This window comes from Dipodomys merriami, unplaced genomic scaffold (assembly GCF_024711535.1).
Source record: "Dipodomys merriami isolate MVZ:Mamm:240054 unplaced genomic scaffold, mDipMer1.0.p SCAF_48, whole genome shotgun sequence".
NCBI lineage: Eukaryota > Metazoa > Chordata > Mammalia > Rodentia > Heteromyidae > Dipodomys > Dipodomys merriami.
The window spans coordinates 11,983,008-12,005,793 of record NW_027206046.1 but is presented as its reverse complement, the minus strand read 5'-3'; the positions used below and the strand labels follow the sequence as shown (position 1 = coordinate 12,005,793).

General features: G+C 41.1%; 2 protein-coding genes and 1 non-coding gene across 7 annotated transcripts in view; 1 reads left to right on the top strand and 2 right to left on the bottom strand.

Annotated features, from left to right (window-relative positions):
* Trpm7 (transient receptor potential cation channel subfamily M member 7) overlaps nucleotides 1-9,191 on the bottom strand; it is an 84,118-nt gene extending 74,927 nt beyond the window's left edge. For both annotated transcript variants that reach the window (XM_069995422.1, XM_069995423.1), the window contains exon 1: nucleotides 8,933-9,191. In XM_069995422.1, the coding sequence (XP_069851523.1) occupies nucleotides 8,933-8,935 (3 nt within the window). In that variant the 5' untranslated portion in view covers nucleotides 8,936-9,191. The remainder of the gene's footprint in view (nucleotides 1-8,932) is intronic.
* Nucleotides 6,220-6,284, top strand: Trnaa-ugc (transfer RNA alanine (anticodon UGC)). The gene has a single exon. It is a non-coding gene; the product is annotated as a tRNA-Ala (tRNA).
* An 11,462-nt stretch (nucleotides 9,192-20,653) lies between the features above and the next one.
* Nucleotides 20,654-22,786, bottom strand: part of Sppl2a (signal peptide peptidase like 2A) — a 94,492-nt gene continuing 92,359 nt past the window's right edge. For all 4 annotated transcript variants that reach the window (XM_069995419.1, XM_069995417.1, XM_069995418.1 and 1 more), the window contains one exon: nucleotides 20,654-22,078. In XM_069995419.1, the coding sequence (XP_069851520.1) occupies nucleotides 22,004-22,078 (75 nt within the window). In that variant the 3' untranslated portion in view covers nucleotides 20,654-22,003. The remainder of the gene's footprint in view (nucleotides 22,079-22,786) is intronic.

The following is a 22,786-nucleotide window of genomic DNA, read 5'->3' as shown; positions in this document are numbered from 1 at the left end:
TAGTTAATTCTCAGGTGGCTGAGATCTGAGCATATTGGTTCAAAGCCAGCCCAGCAGACAAATCCTCCAAACTCCTTATCTCCAATTAACCAGCCAAAAGACAGAACTGGGGTGTGGCTCAAGTGGTAGAGTGACAAGAGTGAGCTAAAGGGTAAGGAAGAACCTGAGTTCAAGCCCAAGTACCTCTCACCCCCCAAAAGAGAGCTATGTTCCAATGGCTCATACTGATTATCATATCTACTCAGGAGGCTGAGATCGGAGGACCCAAGTACAGAATCAGTCTGGCAGACATATCTTTGACACTCTTATCTCCAATTAACCAGCAAAAAGCCAAAAGTGGAGGCATCACTCAAGTGGTACAGCACTAGCTATAAGCAAATGAGAGTGCAAGGCTGAGTTCAAAGCCCTAGTACTGGCACAGAAAAAATGAGGAATCATTCCACATTTATTACTGGCAAACTAAAAGAACTTAACCAAAGTGCTACAAAGGTGTAATATACTTTTATAGGCAGTGTAAACCACACAACTACTTTGAAAAACAGGTTGGTAGTACCTATAAAGTTGAAGATATATACATACCCTATGATATAGCAGTTCTACTTATTCATAGACATTAAGACAAATCCTCATACTTCTACGTAAGATGATCTACTCAAAGGATATTGTATTGTTATATAAAAACACTGGACATTTAAATACCTGGTAACAGTAAAATGGGCAACATATAAGAGACATACATTATTCCATACCTATAACTTTTAGGAGTATAAAGACCACTGTATATTATACTCTATGTAACAAACTACAAAAGCTTGTAAAAGGACAATAAAGACTAAATTCAGTATGACAGTTATGTCTGCAGAAGTGAAAAGCATAATGGGACTGAGATAACGTACACACAAGACTTCAATTCAGCATTTTATGGGACTTGAGCTCAGGGCCTGGGTACTGTTCTTGGGCTTTTGTGCTCAAGGCTAGCAACTGGTTTACTATGTAAACCAGAGCTCCATTTCTGGCTTTTTGGTGGTTAATTAGAGATAAGAGTCTCATGGACTTTCCTGCCAGGGCTGGCTCCAAACCATGATCCTCACATCTCAGTCTCCTGAGTAGCTAGGATTACAGGCATAAGTCACTGGTGTCTGCTACACATATTTCTTGTTTTTGGGTTTTTGTTTTTCTTTGGTCAGTCACAGGGCTTGAACTCTGGGCTTGGGCATTGTCTCTCAGCTCTTCAGCTCAAGGCTAGCGCTCTACCACTTGAGCCACAGCACCACTTCCGGTTTTCTGAGTGGTTTATTGGAGATAAGCCTCATGGAGTTTCCTGCCCGGACTGGCTTTGAACGGGCTGGCTTTGAATGGTGATCCTCAGAATCTCAGTCTCTTGAGTAGCTAGGACTATAGGTGTGAGCCACCGGTGCCCAGCTCTACACATATTTCTTAATCAGTGAACTCTAGTCTCAAAGTTACTAGATCTCTAATGTGGCTTGGCTTAAGAGCTGCCTTCTTACTTTCCCAAAGGTTCAGGTTCAGACATCCAGAAGCTGGATAGTTTAGGTGCTTGGTTATTAACATGCTTACATTATAGTCAGAAAGACAGTGTTTCACAGACTTTAATCCTAGCACTGCTCCTGAGGTAGAGGAAACATTAACATTTGCTTTTACAGGGAAGATAACAGTGATGCTCATAATAAAAATTGTGATTTTAAGTTGGACTTAAATCCCTTCTACTAAGGAGACTGAGGCAGGAGTATATCTTTTTTTTTTTTTTTTGTCAGTTGTGGGGCTTTAACTCTGGACCTGGGCACTGTCCCTCAGCTCTTCAGCTCAAGGCGAGCACTCTACCACTTGAACCACAGCGCCACTTCCAGCTTTTTCTGCTTATGTGGTGCTGAGGAGTCGAACCCAAGGCCTCATGTATGCAAGGCAAGCACTCTACCACTGAGCTACCTTCCCAGCCCATGGGAGTATATCTTGAGTATAAGAGGTGGAGGTTAGTCTGGGCAATATAGCCAGACTTTTTCTTTTTTGTTTTGGTAGTCGTGGGGCTTGAACTCTGGGCCTGAGCGCTGTCCCTCAGCTCTTCAGATCAAGGCCAGCACTGTACCACTGGAGCTACAGTGCCACTTCCAGTTTTCTGGTGGTTTACACGGACTTTCCTGCCCGGGCTGGCTTTGAACCACAATCCTCAGATTTCAGCCCCCTGAGTAGCTAGGATTACAGGCGTGAACCACCAGTGCCGGCAGCCAGACTTTCTCTTTTGAGTTCAAACCCCAGACTGACTAAAAAAAAAAAAAAAAAAGGCTCAAGGATAGTACCCAAGGCTGAGTTCAACCTCCAGGAGACACACACACACACACACACACACACACACACACACACACACACACACACACACACACACACACACACACACACACACACACACACACACACACACACACACACACACACACACACACACACACACACACACACACACAGAGAGAGAGAGAGAGAGAGAGAGAGAGAGAGAGAGAGAGAGAGAGAGAGAGAGAGACAGGCGCTGGTGGCTCACGTCTGTAATCCTAGCTACTCAGGAGGATGAGATCTGAGGATCGCAGTTCAAAGCCAGCCTGGGCAGGAAAGTGGGTGAGACTCTTATCTCCAATAAACCACCAGAAAACCGAAGTGTTACTGTGGCTCAAGTGGTAGAGCGCTCACCTTGAGCTGAAGAGCTCAGGGACAGTGCCTAGGCCCAGAGTTCAAGCCCTACAACTAACAAAAAAAAGGGGGGGGGGTGCTGAGAATGTGACTTAGCGGTAAAGTGCTTAACATGTATGAAGTTCTGGGTTCAGTTCCTCAATTCCACATAAACAGAAAAAGCCAGAAGTGGCACCGTGGCTCACATGGCAGAGTGCTAGCCTTGAGCAAAAAGCTCAGGGACAGGGCTGGGAAGGTGGCTCAGTGGTTGAATGCTTGCCTTGCATGCATGAGGCCCTGGGTTCGATTCCTCAACATCACACAAGCAGAAAAATATGGAAGGGGTGCTGTGGCTCAGTGGTAGAGTGTTCATCTTGAGCTGAAGAGCTGAGGAACAGTACCCAGACCCAGAGTTCAGGCTCCACGACCGACAAAAAAAAAAAAAAAGCTCAGGGACAGTGTCAAGCCCCTGAGTTCAAGCGTCAGGACTGGCAAAAAAAAAAAAAAAAAAGGTGTGATGGTACACACATGTAATCCCCAGCACTTGGATAGCTAAGGCAGGAGAATCACAAGTTTGAGACCAGCCTGAATTACATAGCAAGACCTTGTTTCAAAAACCTACAGGCCAGGTGCTGGTGGCTTATGCCTGTAATTCTAGCCACTCAGGAGGCTGAGATCTAAAGATCATGGTTTTAAAGCCAGCCTGGGCAGCATACTCCAGTGAGACTCTAATTAAAAAAGCCAGAAGTGAAGATGTGGCTCAAGTGGTAGGGCACTAGCTGTGAACATAAAAGCTCAGCAAGAGTGCCTAGGTCCTGAGTTTCAAGCCCCAGGCCCAGCACACACACACCCAAAAAGATTGAGCCAGGAGCTGGTGGCACAGCCCTGTACTCCTAGCTATGCTAGTTATTCGAAAGACTGAGATCTGAGGCTTTGGGTTAGAAGCCAGCCAAGGCAGAAAAGCCTAAGAGAACATATATCCAATTAACCAGCAAAAAAGCTAGACCGGAGGTGTGGCTCAGGTATACTGTACCAGCTGTGAAAGAAGCCAAGTTAAGCCAGGTGTGTTGGCTCACACCTATAATCCTAGCTACTCTCGACGCTAAGATCTGAGGATAAGCGGTTCAAAGCCAGCTGGGGCAGGAAAGTCTGTAAGACTCTTATCTCCAATAAAACCCTCAGAAGCCTGGAAGTGGCGCTGTGGCCCAAGTGGTAGAGTGCTCGACATGAGCTGAAGAGCTGAGGGATAGCACCCAGGCCCAGAGTTCAAGTCCCATGACAAAAAAAAAATCCAAATTAGAGATCATCATCTCTTGATTTCCATCTCCCAAGAAGCCAGGATGACAGGTATGAACCCTAGAAAAATGTATTTTATAAAGTAAACTAGAAAGGTTCAATTCTCCAAGTTAAACATGGTATTAACATTCAAATTAACCTAGTAACGAATAGCTGCAAAGCACCTTTCTAAAAGTGACATCCATTTAAATTCTCTTTATGCATTCATTTAATGAGTCTTAGCAATCCCTATAAAGAGTCAAACAATGCTTATATCCTAAATAAATCTCAACTTGTTTATTTTGTTTCAGGTATCACACTTAAAACAGATAACAGAAATTTAAAAGGAAATCATTAAAAAAAAAACTAGGTAACTTAAACTTATTCATATGGAAAGTTTCCCCCAAAAGAACTAGTGGATCAATGGCCAAAGTTATTAACAACTACAACCAAAAGTATTATGTGAGTGAATAAATGGGAATTCCACAACTCAAGTTAACACTACTGATCCATCTTAAAAAGATTTTATCTCCAATTAACCAGAAAAAGAAGAGCTGGAGGTGTGGCTCAGAGGTAAAACATAGAGAACAAGAAAGCTGCAGCAGGTGGGCAAGGGGAGAGCTGTGGTATAGCTCAGTGTTACACTACAGAAGACTATTAGAGCATTAGATCCAAATATCTGACTGGCAGAACTCTCCAACTTCATTTTGTAATTGATTACTTTAATAGACCAATTAAAAATGCTTAAGTTTATATTTTAAATACTTCTTTCAGTTACAGTATCTGCACATTTTAGGCAATGATTTCACTGCTTACACATTTTCATTTTATGGCTGATTATTATCAATACTTCTACACCCAAATTAGATATTCCACAAAAGCGACTTCATTCTCTAACACCTTATCTTAATCCATTCCTTCTTTTCTTCTAATTATTTCAGGTCCTCAACACAGCTATACCCTTACAATAGCTTCCTTATGAGCTTCTCTTTCTTCAGTGTAACCACACACCAATTCACTACCATGGTGTTGCCACAATGGTTCCCCAACATTTCTAGAACCAAATCCAAAGAGACATGGTCCTCTGGAAATCTGGTGTTAACAATCTTCTTAATGTTCCCACCAATAGGTATTGTCATCCCATACTCTACTATGGGAGTATTGATACATTCTAAGCTGCATTGAAGGTTTTTGTTGTTTTAGTAGTGCTAAGTATAAAACCTAGGCTCTTATGCACACAAATGCTCTACCATGGAGCTACAACCCCAGCACTTAGGCAGTTTTGTATAACATCAGAAGAATTTAAGCATATTCTTTTCTTCTAAAGGTCTGTTCCCCTACACTAAAAGCATTAATTCTTCAGGTATTAGTGGCTGGCCCACGCCTGTAATCCTAGCTACTCAGGAGACTGAGATCTGAGGATCATCATTCAAAGCCTGCCTGGGCAGAACGATCTGTGAAACTCTTTATCTCTAATTAACCAGCAAAAAGCTGAAAGTAGAGCTGTGGCTCAAGACTTAGCTTTTGAAAACAAGGCTAAGGGACAGAGCTCAGGCTCAGAACTCAAGCCTCGGGACAGGCACAAAAATAAATAAATGCACTAATTCAACATCTTGTCTTTTTTCAGGTTAATTTCTATTCTTTATTAACTCTACAAGAGTCCACTCTACCATTAGTTCTTTTGTAAGTCAGCCTATTCAGACTTTCCTTTCTGTTATTACCTCATCTATACTCAACACAGAAATCCATGGAGTTGTACCATATCTTCCTTCTGTTTTCACATATACATACTGTCCTTCAAGGTAACTAAATACTATATTGTCTGAAACACAGTGCACATCAAAGGTTTGTTTTGCACAGTAATGTATACATCTTCAACTGAACAACAAGTACATTTTTAATCAATTACTAGACTATAAATACTGTTTAAAAGTAGATTTATATACAGGATAAGGCAGTAGCTCCCTGCCTAGCATGTTCAGGGTCTTGGGTTCAGTCCTCAGCACTAAAACAGCAGTGACTCACGCCTTAATCCTAGTTACTCAGGAGGCTGAGATCTGAGGATCGAGGTTCAAAGCCAGCCTGTGCAGAAAGTCCATGAGACTCTTATCCCCAATAAACCACCAGAAAACCGGAAGTGGAGCTGTGGTCCAAGTGGTAGAGTGCTCGCTTTGAGCTGAAGAGCTGAGGGACAATGCACAGGCTAAAAAAAAAAAAAGAAAGTAGACATCATTATCTTCAAAACTCCAATGCCAGGGCTGGGAAGGTGGCTCAGTGGTAGAGCGCCTGCCTTGCATGCATGAGGCCCTGGGTTCGATTCCCCAGCACCACATAAGCAAAAAGGAAAAAAAAGCCGATAGTGGTACTGTGGCTCAAGTGGTAGAGCACTAGCCTTGAGCTGAAGAGCTGAGGGACAGCACCCAGGCCGAGTTCAGGCCCCACGACCGGATCCAAAAAAAACTCCAATGCCTATCACTGTACTTAGATATACCACTAGAAGAGACTACTAAATGAATAAAATGAAAAATTTCCAGTAGATACAACAATAATTTTTACTGTTTGATCTCACTGCAGTTACAACTTGATTTTCTTAATTTTTTGTATTGTTCTTTAGTCAGCTGGCTGATTAAAGTCTTTCAAAATTCAGAGAAATCTTAAGTGGTTTTAGTGTCAAAGTAGAAACTGATAACCATAAGCAAAGCCTTATATGAAAGTTTACAGTAAGACTCAGACAGTGCGGATACAATATCCCTAGGTGAACCTAAGCCACAGAGTTGATCTAAACATCAAGGAAGATAAACTATGGTTACAGAATTTAATAAAGATTCAAGTTATTCTAAGATTCTACTATAATTTAACTGGAAATTGGAATGAAAATCTCACAGTTCAATAGCAGATTTCAGCAGTGCAATGAATGACTCTTAATCTCAAATTTTAAGGTAAAAATTTTCTCCCTGCAGAATCAACAGGTTTTTTTGAAAAAAGAAAAAAACAGCATGTCCAACCAATACTAAGCTCATTCTGTGAATGTACATTGTACTATTTAAGTATATTACTTGGGTGAGCTTATCTGCTGATGGAAAGGCCACAAATGGAAAGGCAACAGAAACAGGAGAAACAGACCACACTTCCATTTTTGAAGGCCAAGTCTCAAAGGATGTAGACAGTAAGTTGTTAAAGGTATAATCTGAGAAAGACAACTGGGGCAAACTAAATTACAGACTTTCAAAGGAAACAAGTGTGTTGATCTAGACCATTAGGAAGCAATGTCTGTATGGCTTTGAAAATAATGGGGCAAGTTCCTTTTTATAACATATTTGAAATGCATGAAAATTTTCTTAACCCGAAAATCTTTATGCTCTTTTCCATCTAAACAGGAAAACTAGGTTGGGTTGGGAGGGATTGGGGGAATGATGAAAGGGCTGTTATTGACCGAGATGCATGGTATTTATAAACTGATTTCTTGAATAGTAATCCCATAGTACAATGCTTAAATATAATATGAAAAAGACCACATCAGTGAATAGTCTGTATTAAAAGCTTATGTGTTTGAAGCAAGTCGTTTGGATCCAACTCCCCTCCAACAGACTCCCTCAAATCCATTTGAGTAATTACTTCAAAAACTTCAACGCAGGTTAGAAGGACTTAAAACTCTTTTTAAGAATCAGGAGAAAGGTGAAATGACGTTAATTTATTGACTTTCCATTACCAAAGAAGGCGGCAAATAGTGGAAGGTGCACTATTTATGTAAGTTCTGATTACTTTCCTTCTCCAAGGGAAAAATCCTTGATTTCAGCTCCTGAAGACCCTGGAAATCAGCTTACTACAGAAAAAAAAAAAAAAAAAAAAAAAGGGAAGGGAGCCGGCCTTCAGCAGAGAGGAGGCTGTTTGCACAAAGCCAACCAGTTTCTAAGTCCTGAGCAGAAAGAAAATACCTACCCAGCTCAAGTCTTTGATCTAAATGACTTTCTTTGTAAGCAATCTTCCCGTTGGATTTCAGAAGGGGGGGGGGGAAGAGAGCTTTATCAAAAGCTGCAGTGCACCTCCCTCCTTTCCCATTCTGCCCTTTCTGTTGGGGGGTGAAGGGGGGGGAGAGGAGGACGAGGAGGGGGTTCAAGAGATCAGATAGTTAGGATTCCCCGGATCCCCCAAATCCTCCGCAGAAAAATCCCCAGTGAACTCTCTCCGTGCACCCGGTGCAATCTCGCTCCTTCCTCTTGGGCTCCCCCAAAGAAAATATACCTGTAGAGTACCGGCTGCTCAGCCAACGAGGCACAGTTCCAAGCCCATGTCCTCGCTCTCTCTCTCTCTCTCTCTCTCTCTCTCTCTCTTTTTTTTTTTTTTTTTTGGTTCCCTCCCTGCCCTCCCTTCCTCTCCTTTTCCATGTTGAACTTTAACTGCGCTCTTGGCCAACATTATCTCGCCAGTCGCCGGCGCCAGAAGGGAGGACCGCCGCGCAACCCGGGGCGATGCGGAGCTTGGGCAGCTCGGGGTCCCCGGGCGTCGGGGGGTGCGCTGCGGCCGCCCACGGGCCCCCCAAAAAAGCTCTGGACGCTGCCAGGGGGTGCGGGGTCGGTGGTGGGGAAACCGTCCCCCCACCCCAGCCCCGCACCCCCCGGGGACTCGCGGCCCCGGTCCTCCCCACCGAGGCCAGGATTCCCCCCCCCTCCCTCCCTCCGCCGCGGGGGGTTCTTCAGTTCCGAGGTGGGGGGGGAGAGAGAGAGAGGAAATGCCCACGATGAGCTGCCCGACGCCACCACCACCCCCTCCCCACGCCATTCACACTCGGGTCTCCCTCACCCCGACCCCCCGGCCCCCCACCCTACCTTCCCCCCCCCACCCCAACACCTCCACCCCGGTCCGGTCGGGACAACTCCAGAAGCTTCCCGATCATCGTGTGGTCCCGGGGAGAAGCGACCCACGCTGGCTTAGGTCCCTTCCGTTCCCGCCCCGGGGCCTGCGCCGGGGCTCCAGTTACCATTCTCCTCACGGGGCAGACTCCGGAAGGGCAGCAACTCCACCTCCTCCTCCTCCGCGGCCTGCAGCCATCTATCGGGAAGCGTCTCCGGAGGCGGCAGCAGAGGCCACCGGACGAGGACAGCCCAGGGAAACCTTCTCGGCACTAACTCAGCTCCGGCGCTAGCAGCAGAAGTCGAGTCTTTCATAATTGTGCGACCAACTCCGCCGGGTGACTGGCCACAGGGACGCGCCCGCCGCGCCCGCCTCCGCCGGCGACGACGGGGAGGGGTGGGAGGATGAGGGGAGGGGAGGGGGGGGAGCTGGGAGGCTGGGCTGAAGACGTACCACGTGAGGGGCGCGTCGAGTGCGTGTGCGTCGTCGCCGCCGCCCGGCGGGACGGGTCACGTGAAGGGCGCGCGCTCCCTTCCCCTTCACCCCCCCCTTCCCTCACACCCGCGCCCGCTCCGGCTTTCCCTGCGTGCGCGTGCGCGCGGCGCGTGCGTGCCAGGCACGGAGCGCCCGCTATCCGGCTAACTCTGGTTTCCCCGGAACTTCCCACCCAGCATGTGCTCCTGCAGCTGCCTTCCCCCTCTCCCCCACCCCAACACCTTCCCCGCCCCTTCTGCGCGCCCAGCGTGGGTACCTTAAGCGGGTGTTGCCACAAACATCTGTCCCGGGGCATCTGGAGGAAGTCAGGGTTGGAGGATTAAAGTTCCTGGCCTCTGGGATCCGGCATTGCTAACTTGGTGGGGACTGACTCTTCTACACCAGAAGCACCTCTTTCCCCCCCCCCCCAATACTTTCTTTGGGCCTCAGAAAGAGTTAACTGTTACTGCCTCCTCCTTGGCCCAAAATGCAAAATGATCTTTCCCCTAAGTCACGACTCTTCCATTTGCTGCCAGTACAAAATGATTTTTTGTTTAACTCTAGGGTAGGTCCAAAAATGTCACCTCACCCACAGTTACGCATGCACCTGACACCTTCCCCAAACAAAGACTGGGGGGAGTGGAGTTTGTTCCTCGAATCTATCACCAGTCCACGTGGATATTAGTTTACTAAATGTTACTGTTCCCAATCTTCTGTTTAATCCCCTCCCCCCCCCCACCCCTTAAACTGCTTTTTACACGCGGCCTTTCTGTTCTCAGACACTTCAGGGGTTCTTCAATCTGACCTTTTGCCATCTGGTCATTATCTCACTGTTTTTTATAAAGCTTTTTATTTTATTTTTTTGTGCCAATCTTGGACCTTGAACTTAGGGGCCTGGACACTGTCCCTGAGTCTTTGTGCTCAAGGCTGGCACTCTACCACTTGAGCCACAGCTCCACTTTTAGCTTTTTGCTAGTTAAATGGAGATCCCAGAGACTCTCTGACTTTTCTGCCAGGCTGGCTTTGAACCGATCTTCCAGGTCTCAGCCTCCCTAAGTAGCTAGGATTAGACAGGAGTGAGCCACCAGTGCCTGGCTCTAGCAGCTCCTGTTTTTAAGCCTTATGCTGCTAAATTCCCTCTTGTGACAGACAGAAAGATGAAACTAGGAAATGTCACTAATAATAGAAAGATTATACATGATTCAGTCTTTGACAAAATCGTTTCCACAACTGTTCAAACAGCTAATCAAAGATGTAGAGCAAATAGTTGGCTTGGGTGACTGTATTCACATTAATCATGCCCCAGACTTCCTCCAAATGGATTTGCCACTAGTATGAGTCTGGGCATCTGGCACCTCAAATCTGAAGAATGACTTAAAATGCTGGGAACATTAAAACAACACAAATTCATCAGCACATCAAAACAAAAGGAGAAGCAACATCTGAAATATACACTGTATATAAGGTTTTTTTTTATCACTTAAACATGGATACTCAGCCAAACACCAGTGCCTTGTGCCTGTAATCCTAGCTACTTAAGAGGCTGTGATCTGAGAAGCACGGTTTGAAGCCAGCCCAAGCAAAAAAAAAAAAAAAAGTCTTGAGATTCTCATTTTCAATAAACCACTCAGAAAAAGCCAGAAGTGGCACTGTGGCTTAAATGGTAGAGTGCTAGCCCTGTGCACAAGAGGCTCAGGGACAGTGCCCAGGCCCTCGGTTCAAGTCCCAGGACCTGAAAAAAAAAAAAAAAAGTAAAAATACTCATGTGTGGCAAATCATTTCAGAAGTTTTTGTTTATATAAACAAAGGGTGATTTACCAGTTCCAACAAACTTTGTTGTACTTTGGATAGAGGATTAATGGATTTTTTTTTCTTGGACTCTCTTCCAAAAGGATTAACCTCAAGTTAATCACAAGTGGAAAGCTTATCAAATACCAACTGAAAATATTTGAAATGTTTGAAATTAATCTTTAACATCACTACCCTGGTACAGCATCTGACATATCATAGGAAGTCTTGGATACCTGTGATACATATTTCTTGAATAAATGAGAAAATGAAAATCTACCTTCTTTAACTCAATTGTATGTGTGGTAATTTAGTTACATGGTGTACAACTAAAAAAACAGAACACTTTATAACCTTGTCTTTGGCCCTTGATTATTTTTTTGTTTGCTTGTTTGAAGTGCTAGATATCTCTATCACTGAGACACACCCCTGATTTTTTTTGTTTCCTGGTTTGGGGGAGGGATTGTTTATTGTTTGTTTTTGGTATGCAGGACTCATTGCTGGTTTCACACAAGCTCAGCATGGGTGCTACCACTGAGCTACATTCTAGACCTCTCCCTACAGGCTTGAAAGTCTGTCCCCAGTGATTTGTGTAAAAGCTAGAACAAATTACCAGTTACCATAGAGAAAAATTCCCCTTTGAATTTGGCAAAGCCCTTGTGTTAACGAGAATAATGTAGCTAGGCTATGTAAACTTCTCTGAAGTAGACTCAAGAGTATAAGGAATCAATGTTTTTGGCTGGATGGGCATTCAGAGGGAGCTAAGACTTAAATGGATTACACTATTGTGAGCAGTGATACTTTGCTAATGTTGATTAAATAACACATTTCAATAATACAGATACAGATACTAGTTTAAAAAAAATAGAAAACAGGTCCGGGGCCAAGGGGTTTAGTAGCTTAGTGGTAGAATACATACTTTATACATAGGAGATCCTAGGTCAATCTTCAGCAATAAATAAATCTGTAAATAAGTCAATGATTTGCTGACAACTGAAATCATTGTTCCCTTATATGTTAACATTTTTCACATAGAGCTTATAACTTAGTAACAATTTATCAAACTTTTCCCATTGTAAAGTTTGCTAAGCGGTATTTAAAATGCAAATTAAATGGCATTAATATAGAGTTATTATATTTGTGTGTTTATATGTATGGCTATGTATATACTTCAATATTCTTAAGAGATTTTTATCTCTTTTCATGAAGATCTCAAAGGAATAACATTCAAGGCACTAATCTTAGCCTGGTGTATTTAAGATCATGAAAGCTAATTACACAATAAGCAAAACTCTAAGTAAAACTAAAATGTGTAAACAACTAAGCAACCAACTTCTAGTTCAAGTAATTAGCTCTGTGCTTTGAATAGTTTTGAAAATACAAGTGCTCCATGCCAAATTATTTCAAGTCTACAGCTGAAGCAAAGAGTATAAACATACAGAGAAATGCAGAGAAAGATGAATGAAACACCTATTTCTTCCAGAAATGCCACTAAACAAGCATGTTCTGGTTTATTATAAAGGATTCAATTCAGGGACAGGCAAATAGAAGCATAGGGAAAGAGCCTTCTAATACCTCCCTGTGGTAGATAATATAGAAGGCCCTCTGAACCCCAAAATTTGATTTTTCTTTTTGTTTTTGTGTGTGTTTTGGTGCACGTCCTGGAGCTTGAATTCAGGACCTGGGTGCTGTCCCTAAGTTTTTTTGCTCAGGGCTTGAACTCTACCCCTTGAGCCATAGCTCCACTTCCAGCCTGCTCTGCCCCCCTACCTCTATCTCTCAGACATACAAATTGGAGATAGGATCTCATGGACTTCTCAAGTCTGGGCTGGCAACTTTGATACCCAAAACTCAGCCTCCCGAGTAGCTAATATTACAGGCATGAGCCAACAGTGTTCATCTACTTTGGTGTTTTATACAAACTAGGTGATTGTAGCCTCTATTGTAGGTCTGATTGATTAAATCCTTTGCCATTAGGATGAAGTCCATCTTCAGTCCCAGGCATCAGTGATAAAGCTGAAAGTTCCTGGCTGTAATCCTAAAATTCGTTCCTCTACAACCAGCTCCTTCCTAAGGTAGAAGCCAGATTCTAGGTCATTTCATCAGCTTAAACCTCAAGTATGATCAAAAGGGATTCTTGTCAGTAATAAAATGTACTTACATCACTCAGAAAATTCCAAAGAATTCAAGATCTCTGTGCCCAGAAATGGAAACAAATATAAAATACAGTATATTTGTTTTTTTTTTTTTGTTTTTTTGGTTTTTTTTTTGGGGGGGGGGTCTGGTCATGGGACCTGAACTCTGGGCCTGGGCACTGTCCCTCAGCCCTTCAGCTCAAGGCTAGCGCTCTACCACTTGAGCTACAGCGCCACTTCCGGCTTTTTTCTTTTTGCTTATGTGGTGCTGAGGAATCGAACCCAGGGCCTCAGGCATGCAAGGTAAGCGCTCTACCACTGAGCCACCTTCCCAGCCCTAAAATACAGTATATTTCTAATTATGCCACAACTACCATCTTTCTAGTTATTAGAGATATACTTTCCATGTTCCTAGCCAATTAATCCCCTTCCTCTGGGGTTCTGAGCCTCTCACCCCCGGCTAATCAAGATACATGTAGATAATTCTTTCATTTTGCTTCTACATTATACAAGTTTTCATCTCCAGGAGATCCTCATAAGCGTTGAGACATGCTTTTATCTCTGCCTCCTGTCAAGATTCCCTAGAGTCACAAACTAATGGTTTCACCTTGTATTGCTTGTTTCTTTTCCTTATACTATACAACACTAAAAGGATGTTCTATACAGATTTTTCTCTCTCCATTCTATACCTAAGCTGAGGTCTGAAGGATCTGTAGAGATGGCTGAGTGGGTGGGATGGAAGACTGTGCAGGGAAAAGTTAATTAGGAAGACAAGAACAAGGGGACAAGAATGGAGCAGAGGAAGATGATGGGAATTGAGTTGAAAATGGGCAGAGGCTAAACTGACAGGGTGTCGTGATACTATGAAGTATGTTTAGTCACTGACAGCTAACAATGCTTTTGTCATTAATGGTACAAATATATGAGTTGTCCTGTTAGGTTCTAATACAGCTTAGGTATGTAGAAGGCTATACCATCTAAGTTTGTATTAAGTCCTTTCATTATGTGCATGTAATGACAAAAATGGATAATATTCTCAAACTCTGTCCCTGATTCCTACGTGATACAGCTTCTTTCCTGACAACTCCAAAATCCTCAAAATCCATTTTAACTTTGTTTTCCCTTTTAACTAAAATAAATAGCAGAGCCTATTCATAGATAAACTTTTCCTACTTATAGATGGAAAATTGGAAATTTATTTTTAATAGAATCACACCCTACACCATACACTTTTTTTAAGTTAGAACTCAGAACTATTTGCCCTCATAAACAAGATAACTGAATGAATTAGAATCTGTCTCCTCAAGTCTATGTATTAGAAACTAAGTTCCCATTGCAAGAGTAAGGAGAGAGAGAGAGAGAGGAAGAGAGAGAGAGAGAGAGAGAGAGAGAGAGAGAGAGAGAGAGAGAGAGAGAGAGAGAGAGAGAGAGAGAGAGAGAGGCTTGAATTCAGGCTTGCATGCTGTTTTCTTTTTTGTTGTTTCTTTGCTCAGGAGTGGCACTCTATTACTTTAGCCACAGCTCCACCTCTAGGTTTTGGTGCTTAATTGGAGATAAGAGTCACTCAGATTTGCCTGTCTGGGCTGGCTTCAAACCTTGATCTTCAGATCTCAGCCTCCAAGGTAGCTAGGGTTACAGTTATTGAGCCATCAGTGCATAGCTTTATTTTTGAGTGCTGATAATCAAATTCAGGGCCTTGTACATGCTAAGTACTCTAACATTGAGCTACATACCCTCAGTCCTCTATTCTAATTTAGGGGTGATTTGGGTAAGACACAACGAAAAATTGGAAAATACTAATTTAGATTCTATGTCTCATAGGATGATAAAAAATGAGACATCTTTCATATAAAATCTAGTCTAATTTAATTTCTAGTTAAACAAGATGAATTTCAAGCCAAATGTAATTTTTTGTTTTTGGTCAGTTGTGGGACTTGAACTCTGGGCCTGAGCACTGTCCCTCAGCTCTTCAGCTCAAGGCTAGTGCTCTACCACTTGAGCTACAGCACCACTTCCGGTTTTCTGGTGGTTTATTAGAGATAAAGAGTTTCACGGACTTTCCTGCCCGGGCTGTCTTTGAACCTGATCCTTAGAACTCAGCCTCCTGAGTAGCTAGGATTACAGGCATGAGCTACCAGCGCCCAGTACCAAATGTAATTTTTTATATTTTGCTCAGACCTAAAGATAAAATATTTATCCCAGGGATGGGAAGGTGGCTTAGTGATAAGAGTGCTTGCCTGGCATGCATGAAGCCTTGGGTTCAATTTCTCAGTACCACATAAACAAAAAAGGTTGGAAGTGGTGTTGTGGCTCACATGGAAGAGTGCTAGCCTTGAGCAAGAGCTCAAGGACAGGGCCCAGGCCCTCAGTTCCAGCCCCAGGACTGGGCAAAAAAAAAATCTATTATGCTTACCCTATACATCTATTTATAAGGCTTACTACCTTAAATATTAGTATATTATAGTAAAATTAAACTACAAACCTATACTTTACTATCCTAATATATTCTGACTACTTAATAGAAGCATATGATAGACAAGGCAAAAGATACAATACAGGGAGTGGTGGGGAAGGGGTCTCTTTTTCACTCCCAGGCACTAGCCATCTTTCCCTCTTCCTCTGAACAGCTCCTCTGCCTCTTTTCAGATAGATGGAAAAGAATAAAGCACTGCTGGAAGCAGGGAAGGAAAGGACTCTCATGTCATCAAGTTAACTACAGGCATTTATTTAGGCCAGTCTCATCTGAGTTTTTAAGAGCTGGGGAGGGATCTCAGTAGTACAGCATGTGTGAGGCCCTGGGTCCAAGCACTATAAAACCATAACAACAAAAAAGACAGCAATAAGGATTTTGGCAATTTTGGGGGAACATCAAGAAAGCTACAAACACCAAGAATGTTCCTCACAAGAGATGAGATGCACTCTCCTTTTAAAGATAATTAGTATCAGGGCTGGGAAGGTGGCTCAGTGGTAGAGTGCTTGCCTTGCATGCATGAGGCCCTGGGTTCGATTCCTCAGCACCACATAAGCAGAAAAAAAAAAAAAAGCAAAGATAATTAGTATCTACCTAGTACTACTTATTATGTATCAAAACAAAGTTATAATAAATATCATATATTAAGTCCGGATTTTAATGACTAAATGTTAGGCTTAAAAAATTATGAATTTCACAAAGCATTATTAACATGATTTGTGATGTGGGAACTAGATCTAGAATTCTTTTGTTTTCAATATTATATATATATATATATATATATATATATATATATATATATATTTTTTTTTTTTTTTTTTTTTGGTCATGGGGCCTGAACTCTGAGCCTGGGTGCTGTTTCTCAGCTCTTCAGATCAAGGCTAGCACTCTACCACTTGAGCTACAGCACCACTTCCGACTTTTTCTGCTTATCTGGTGCTGAGGAATGGAACTGAGGGCCTCATGAATGCTAGGCAAGCACTCTACCACTGAGCCACCTTCCCAGTCTCTTTTTTTTTATGCTTTAAACACAAGCCCACATTTATAAATGTTTCCCCAAACTGTATGACCTACTATGTTACACTATATTATTCAACATGGTACCAGAATCTTTTCAATGATTTTTTTTTACCATATAAAATACAACAAATTGAATTTTTATTTTAAAATAGTTTATTGAGTAGTACGGTGAATTCAATACATCAAAATTCTTTTTCTGGTCAGTATTTGGCACATGATGAAGTTAGTTTAAAGTATAGCTAAATCAATACTCGAAAAATGTTTACATTTGAAATCATCTTCCCTAAAAAAAGTAAAGCCCTAGTAGTGTTATAAAGTTAATTTATAGCTGGGCACCAGTGGTTCATGCCTGTAATCTAGCTACTCAGGAGGCTGAGATCTGAGTATAGCTGTTCAAAGCCAGCCTAGGCAGGAAAGTCCATGAGACTCTTAGCTCCAATAAATTAATCAGAAAAAGCTGGAAGCAGCACTGTGGCTCAAGTGATACAGTGTTATCCTTGAGCACAAAGATGCTCAGGGACAGTGCCCAGGCCCAGAGTTCAAGCCCAGGACTGAGCAAAAAAAAAAGTTAATTTATACTAACTTATATATGCAAGTTGAAAAAAATCTACTCAAACTTCTCATCTGAAAAGGATCCAATTAAATATTTTTAAAGGTTTTCATATAAACAAAACACAGAATAAGGCTTTTTAAAGGCAAAAACTACCTAATTTGTATCTACCTATTCTATTGGGAAATGTTGCAGGATAACGACATACACTTTTAGATTTTAAAAAGAATCAAATCTATAGTTCAAAGGATAGAAAGGCTGTTTTTATATTTTTATGCTTAATCAAAGAGGAACATGATGACATCAAATATTCCATCTTCTTTGAGTTGTCTTAATTACCAATAAGGACAACCTTCAATTTTAGTTTAAAAAATCATTTGCCCACTAATAAACATTTTCCATAAAATTCTTTCTTTGGGGGAATACTGGGATTTGAACTCCGTGTTTCACCTTGCAAGTCATCGCCCACTTGAGTCATGTCCCAGCACTCCTGGAGAGCACTCTCATATACAAAGGCTGTTGTAATATGGAAATATTAAACACAAATTCCTCTTTATAGTCTTTACTAGATAATGTCTATCTGATCATTTAATTTCAATCTCATGAATCCACATTTGTTTTCTTCCAGAAAACAGAAGATGATTTATATTAAGTATTTTTGTTTGCATGACCCTTATCCAACCTGCTTCAGAATTATCCTCTGAGATAAACAGAATATAAGATGAAAACAAATGTTTTAAACTGTAGAATGGATCATTTGGCATCATCTTGAACTAATTCAAATTCTTTCTTGTTCATGGGAAAATACAAAGGGTCTTCAGACCAGTAAGTACATTCCACTAGTCTGAAATACAATCCTTGTGTCTCCAAAGTTTCACTGGCTGGGATGAAGCTCAAGTTTTAGAGAACAAGCTTAAATAAATTAGTCCAAATATTTCTTAGTCAAATGTAAAAATAAGTTTTGCTTATAACTAAAGCAGATGTTGAAGATCTGGGGCTGTAGCTCTGACCTAGACCACTTGCTGAGCATGAGCTAGACCAGGTTGGACTCCCCCCACCCCTCCACTGCCCCCTGTCCAGTACAGAAGGGGGGTGGGTGGAGAAAGGGAGAGAGGGAGGAATGAGTAAATTCAAAGAACAAAGAACACTGGAAAGCTAATTTGTGTTTACTAGAAATGTGCCTTTTCACAAAAATCTCCATGCTTACAAAACTAAAATATAGAAATCTCAATACCTATGGGCACCTAGGCCGGAAGTGAGTGGTTCAGAGGTGCTGCCTGGAGCTACTAAGCCCCAGGGAGCTGTGACTTCAGAGTGTCAGTAACGAACACTGTGGACACCTCTGTGAAGAACCAAGTCACAGTGCCCAGGTGGACATTTATGGCACCTATCTAGCAACCTACTCTTTGGACTAGAAAATCGGTATCTGGTACCTGCAAGAAGACTTAAGAGCACTCAGGACAGGACTCCTCAATAAACTGTGTGGTGGACCCCAACTTCTCCTGCTCCTGGCTTGCAGGGGTCACTGGCCATTTTCCTTCTGACTTGCCGTGGGGCAAGCTAGTGGCGGTGAGGCTGTCAGCTAGGCCCTGGGGTTAGCTGGAAGCCTCATAGACCAGCCATTCAGGCAGCTGCTTTCCCACAAGCTATGCACATCTAGAAGAGTTCTCTTCTGTTTCACTCTAATAAATGTAACCTGTTCTCCTAAATTTCCCCTACTTCCATCCTTGAAGTCTTTCTTCTCCAGACCAAGACCTCCTGAGATTCCCAAAATAGTAACATAAATTGGGTGATGAATTGCACTCAACTAACAACTAACTGTCATCTGAAACAAGCTTCCAGCTTAATGATAGTACATTAGGATATCAAGGTCCTTTCTCACAAAATTCATACTTGTTTTTACTGAACTAAACAAGAAATAATCTACCTTGCAATGGTTTTTGCTGGTACTAGGACTTAGACTTGGGGTGCTATGTTCTCCCTTGGTGGTACCCTATGAATTACAGCCTTTTGTTCCATCTTTTTCCTGGTTAATTGGGAAAATGAGTCTTCCAAATTTGTCTGAGCCAGCTTTGACCCAAGGTATTCAGATCTCAGCCTCTTGAGAAGCTAGGATTGGAAGTGTGGGCCACCAATGCCTGGCTCTACATTACAATTTGTGATACTCAGCACTTTCTATTTGTTTAGCCATAAAAATGTTCATAAGAACTTTCTAGTAATTTTAGCATTAAGTATTAATAAATACAACCTATCATATTTTTTAAGTCATGCTTTGGGGAAAAAAAACAAACAGATTCTCTTTCTCTTAAATGTTCTTGGTGGTAAAAGATCCAGAGAGGAAGAAATGATAGAGCTTTTTATAACCAAATCTTCAGATCTCTTGTTTATTCATTTTGACTCCCCAAAATATTTGTATTTTAACTTCTCCAAATAACTATTTTAAACTGGGCTGCTTAGATTCAAGTACAACATTGATGATGGACTATAGGAATTTTACTTTCTAGTTCTTATTTCTACTGAAAATCATTTTGATTGTTTGAGAGGGGAGGGTAGCTCAGTAATAGAGTTCTTGTTTATCATGCATAAAGTCTTGTTCTTGATCCTCAGCCCCTCAAAATAAAACACAACAAAACAAGCCTTGATTAAATAGAAAAATCTTTAGCTAACTAGAATAAGATTTTACTGCCAGGCACCGGTGGCTCATGCCTATAATCCTAGATACTCAGGAGGCTGAGATCTGAGGATTCCGCTTTAAAGCCAGCCCAGGAAGGAAAGTCTATGAAACTCTTATCTCCAATAAACCACCAGAAAACCAGAAGTGGCGTTGTAGGTCAAGTGATAGAGTGTTAGCCTTGAGCTGAAGAGCTGAGGGACAGCACTCAGGCCCAGAGTTCAAGGCCAATGACCAATCAAAAAAAAAAAAAAGACTTCCTTGATAACTAATGGCTGGATAAAGCAGAATTTGTTTCAAGTAATTCTAATTTCTGATTTCTAGATTCACTAGTTGATGTTTTTCTGGTGAAAAAAATTCTAGATTCAGAAGTTAAAATATTAGGCACTAATTAGAGAAACCAAATTATTCTGAAAATTCATCTCAATGTAGTTCCTTAAGAAAACACAATAGTTCTAACATTCTTCATAAGATGTAGTTGAGGCTTTTAAATATGGTAAGGCCAGGATGTGACTGCAGATAATTTTACTAAGAAAGCTGTACTGTAACAAGCATTGTATTGACATTATAAATAGTTGGAGTTTTAAAATGGCATTTAATCTGTTCTATTAGAGACTGCCAAATAAATTAGGTTCCTTGGAAAAAATTCAAAACTTGATATAAGGAAGAGAAAATGAAGATTAACTCTTAATTGTCGGGTAAGTCATTGGCCATAAACAAAAGTAGAAAGAAAGGCTGACTGTCCATGAAACTTCTCTATTTGTGATTTACTCAGCAAGTTAACAATTAAACAAAGCATGTAATATTAAGTTTAGTTCAAACATCAAAGGTCTGATCCATTTTAAAAGGCACTGTTTTTATCATTTAATAAATTCATTTGGCATTAGAATAAAAGACTAGATATGTTCACATATTTTGTACAGTATTTATACAGAAATGACAAATCTTACTTCTTTTGCAATCATTAGTATTTTGGGAACCTCTTAGAGAAAACGAAAATGTAAAGATAATTCAATCTGCCTCCCAGAAAACATTCAAGCACACACCTATTTTGCAAAAAATAAAGAGAAAAAAAGAAAATTTCAAGTTCAAAGTTACCAGCTAATTAGTGATTAACTGATCTAACCTGTTCATTTTATAGATGGGTTAAAAAGCACATTTATACTTTGAACAGAAAATAATAAACCAGCCTGCTCTGAGCTTAACAGCAGTTACTAGGGAGAAAGATAGGGAAATCAGGAGAAAACAGCCAAGGACGACTGTTGGGAGGCATTGCATGTGAACAATGAGCTATATATGCTAATACATAGGACTGGATAAGAAAAGTTTTTAAAGATCACAAATTATCATCCATAGAACCAAATTTCAAAGATCAAAGTGAAACTCAAAAGTTAAGCTGCACTTGCAAAAAATCTAGATGCCATATTTATATAACTTTTAATGGATAGTTCTATATATTATGTTTCTCTGTATCTGAAAAGATAATCTGATATATATAGCTATATATGCAGTCTAAAGTAATTTGAGCTGTCAATTTTTTAAATGGTTATACATTTTCAAAATTTACACTACAAAATTGTGTTTATATTTATTCTTGAATTATATATTTCTAACCTTTTCAGGATATGAGGACCAGATTTTCACAGCTGAATGGCCTTTATGCATGGTCTTAAATATTTATTTCTATAGAGAAGATAAAATCTACATAATTCCTTAATAAAACATTTGTTCATCTGCTCACTTTGCCATCATACTGTGATCCATCATTAGAGTTGAAAGAAACATAGTACAGTATGGAAAGGATGGAGTAGGGGCAAGGCATTGTTTTTTAGAAAAATATACTTATATAATGGGTCTTGGAAAGCACACAGACCATATGCTTTTATTTAATGTGAAGGCACAATTTTGACATAATTAAAAGCAAATGCATTTTCATCCTTTATGATGTAATTTTCAGTACCAACTCATAAAAATATATATTTGCAAACGTCACTGAAAATGCTTTCAGATTGTCAATTCAAAAATTGATTTAAAAAGTCAAACTCTATTGGTAGAAAATCAATAACACATTATTGCATGTCCATGTAATATTACTGTTGGACAATCTGTTCATCAGTGGTCACTGGGTTTTCTTCGTTTGTTGAAGAGTCCAGATGGCCCATTACCTAGACATAAACAAAAGAAATCAGAAAATGACAATGTTTCTTTCCCTCCAACATTCATTAATTTAGCAAAAGCATTCCTAGTTTTTAAAAGGACCCAGAAACTTGAAGACATGGAACTGAGCATTTCTTTTAGAATACTGGGGTCTGGTCAATATCTGCGCGCTAAAAGATGATCAGGGGTGACACTGAACTTTTAGGAAGACTAATCACGTGACTCAGGGCCAACTTGCTTTCTCTGGATCCCCTGTCTCCATTTCCTAATGTGCACACTGCCCAGCATGGCAGTGAAAACTTCGCCACAAAAAGAAAACAGGTAACTGACATTCCAGGACATTCTAGGCAATGTCCACTTGTGTATGCTGTAAGTGGCTTTAGAGGTCATTGTGAGAACGCCTGCTGGCTCTGGGACAGTGTTGCCTTACCGACACCTTCAACTAACCTTAAGACCATGTAAGGATGATACATGATCATTTGGAAACATTATATGAGAAGAATTTCTATAAAATGTATTTTTGGAGGGAAGGAAGGGATAGTGGACAAGAACAAGGAAGGGACGAGGTAACAATGATCGACAAGTAATGTGTTCACTGCCTTACTCATGTAACTGTAACCCCTCCGAACAACATCTTAACAATAAAAACAAACAAACAAACAAATAAATTTAAATGGAAAAAAGGTATTTTTTTTCTATGGTGGGGTTTATACCCA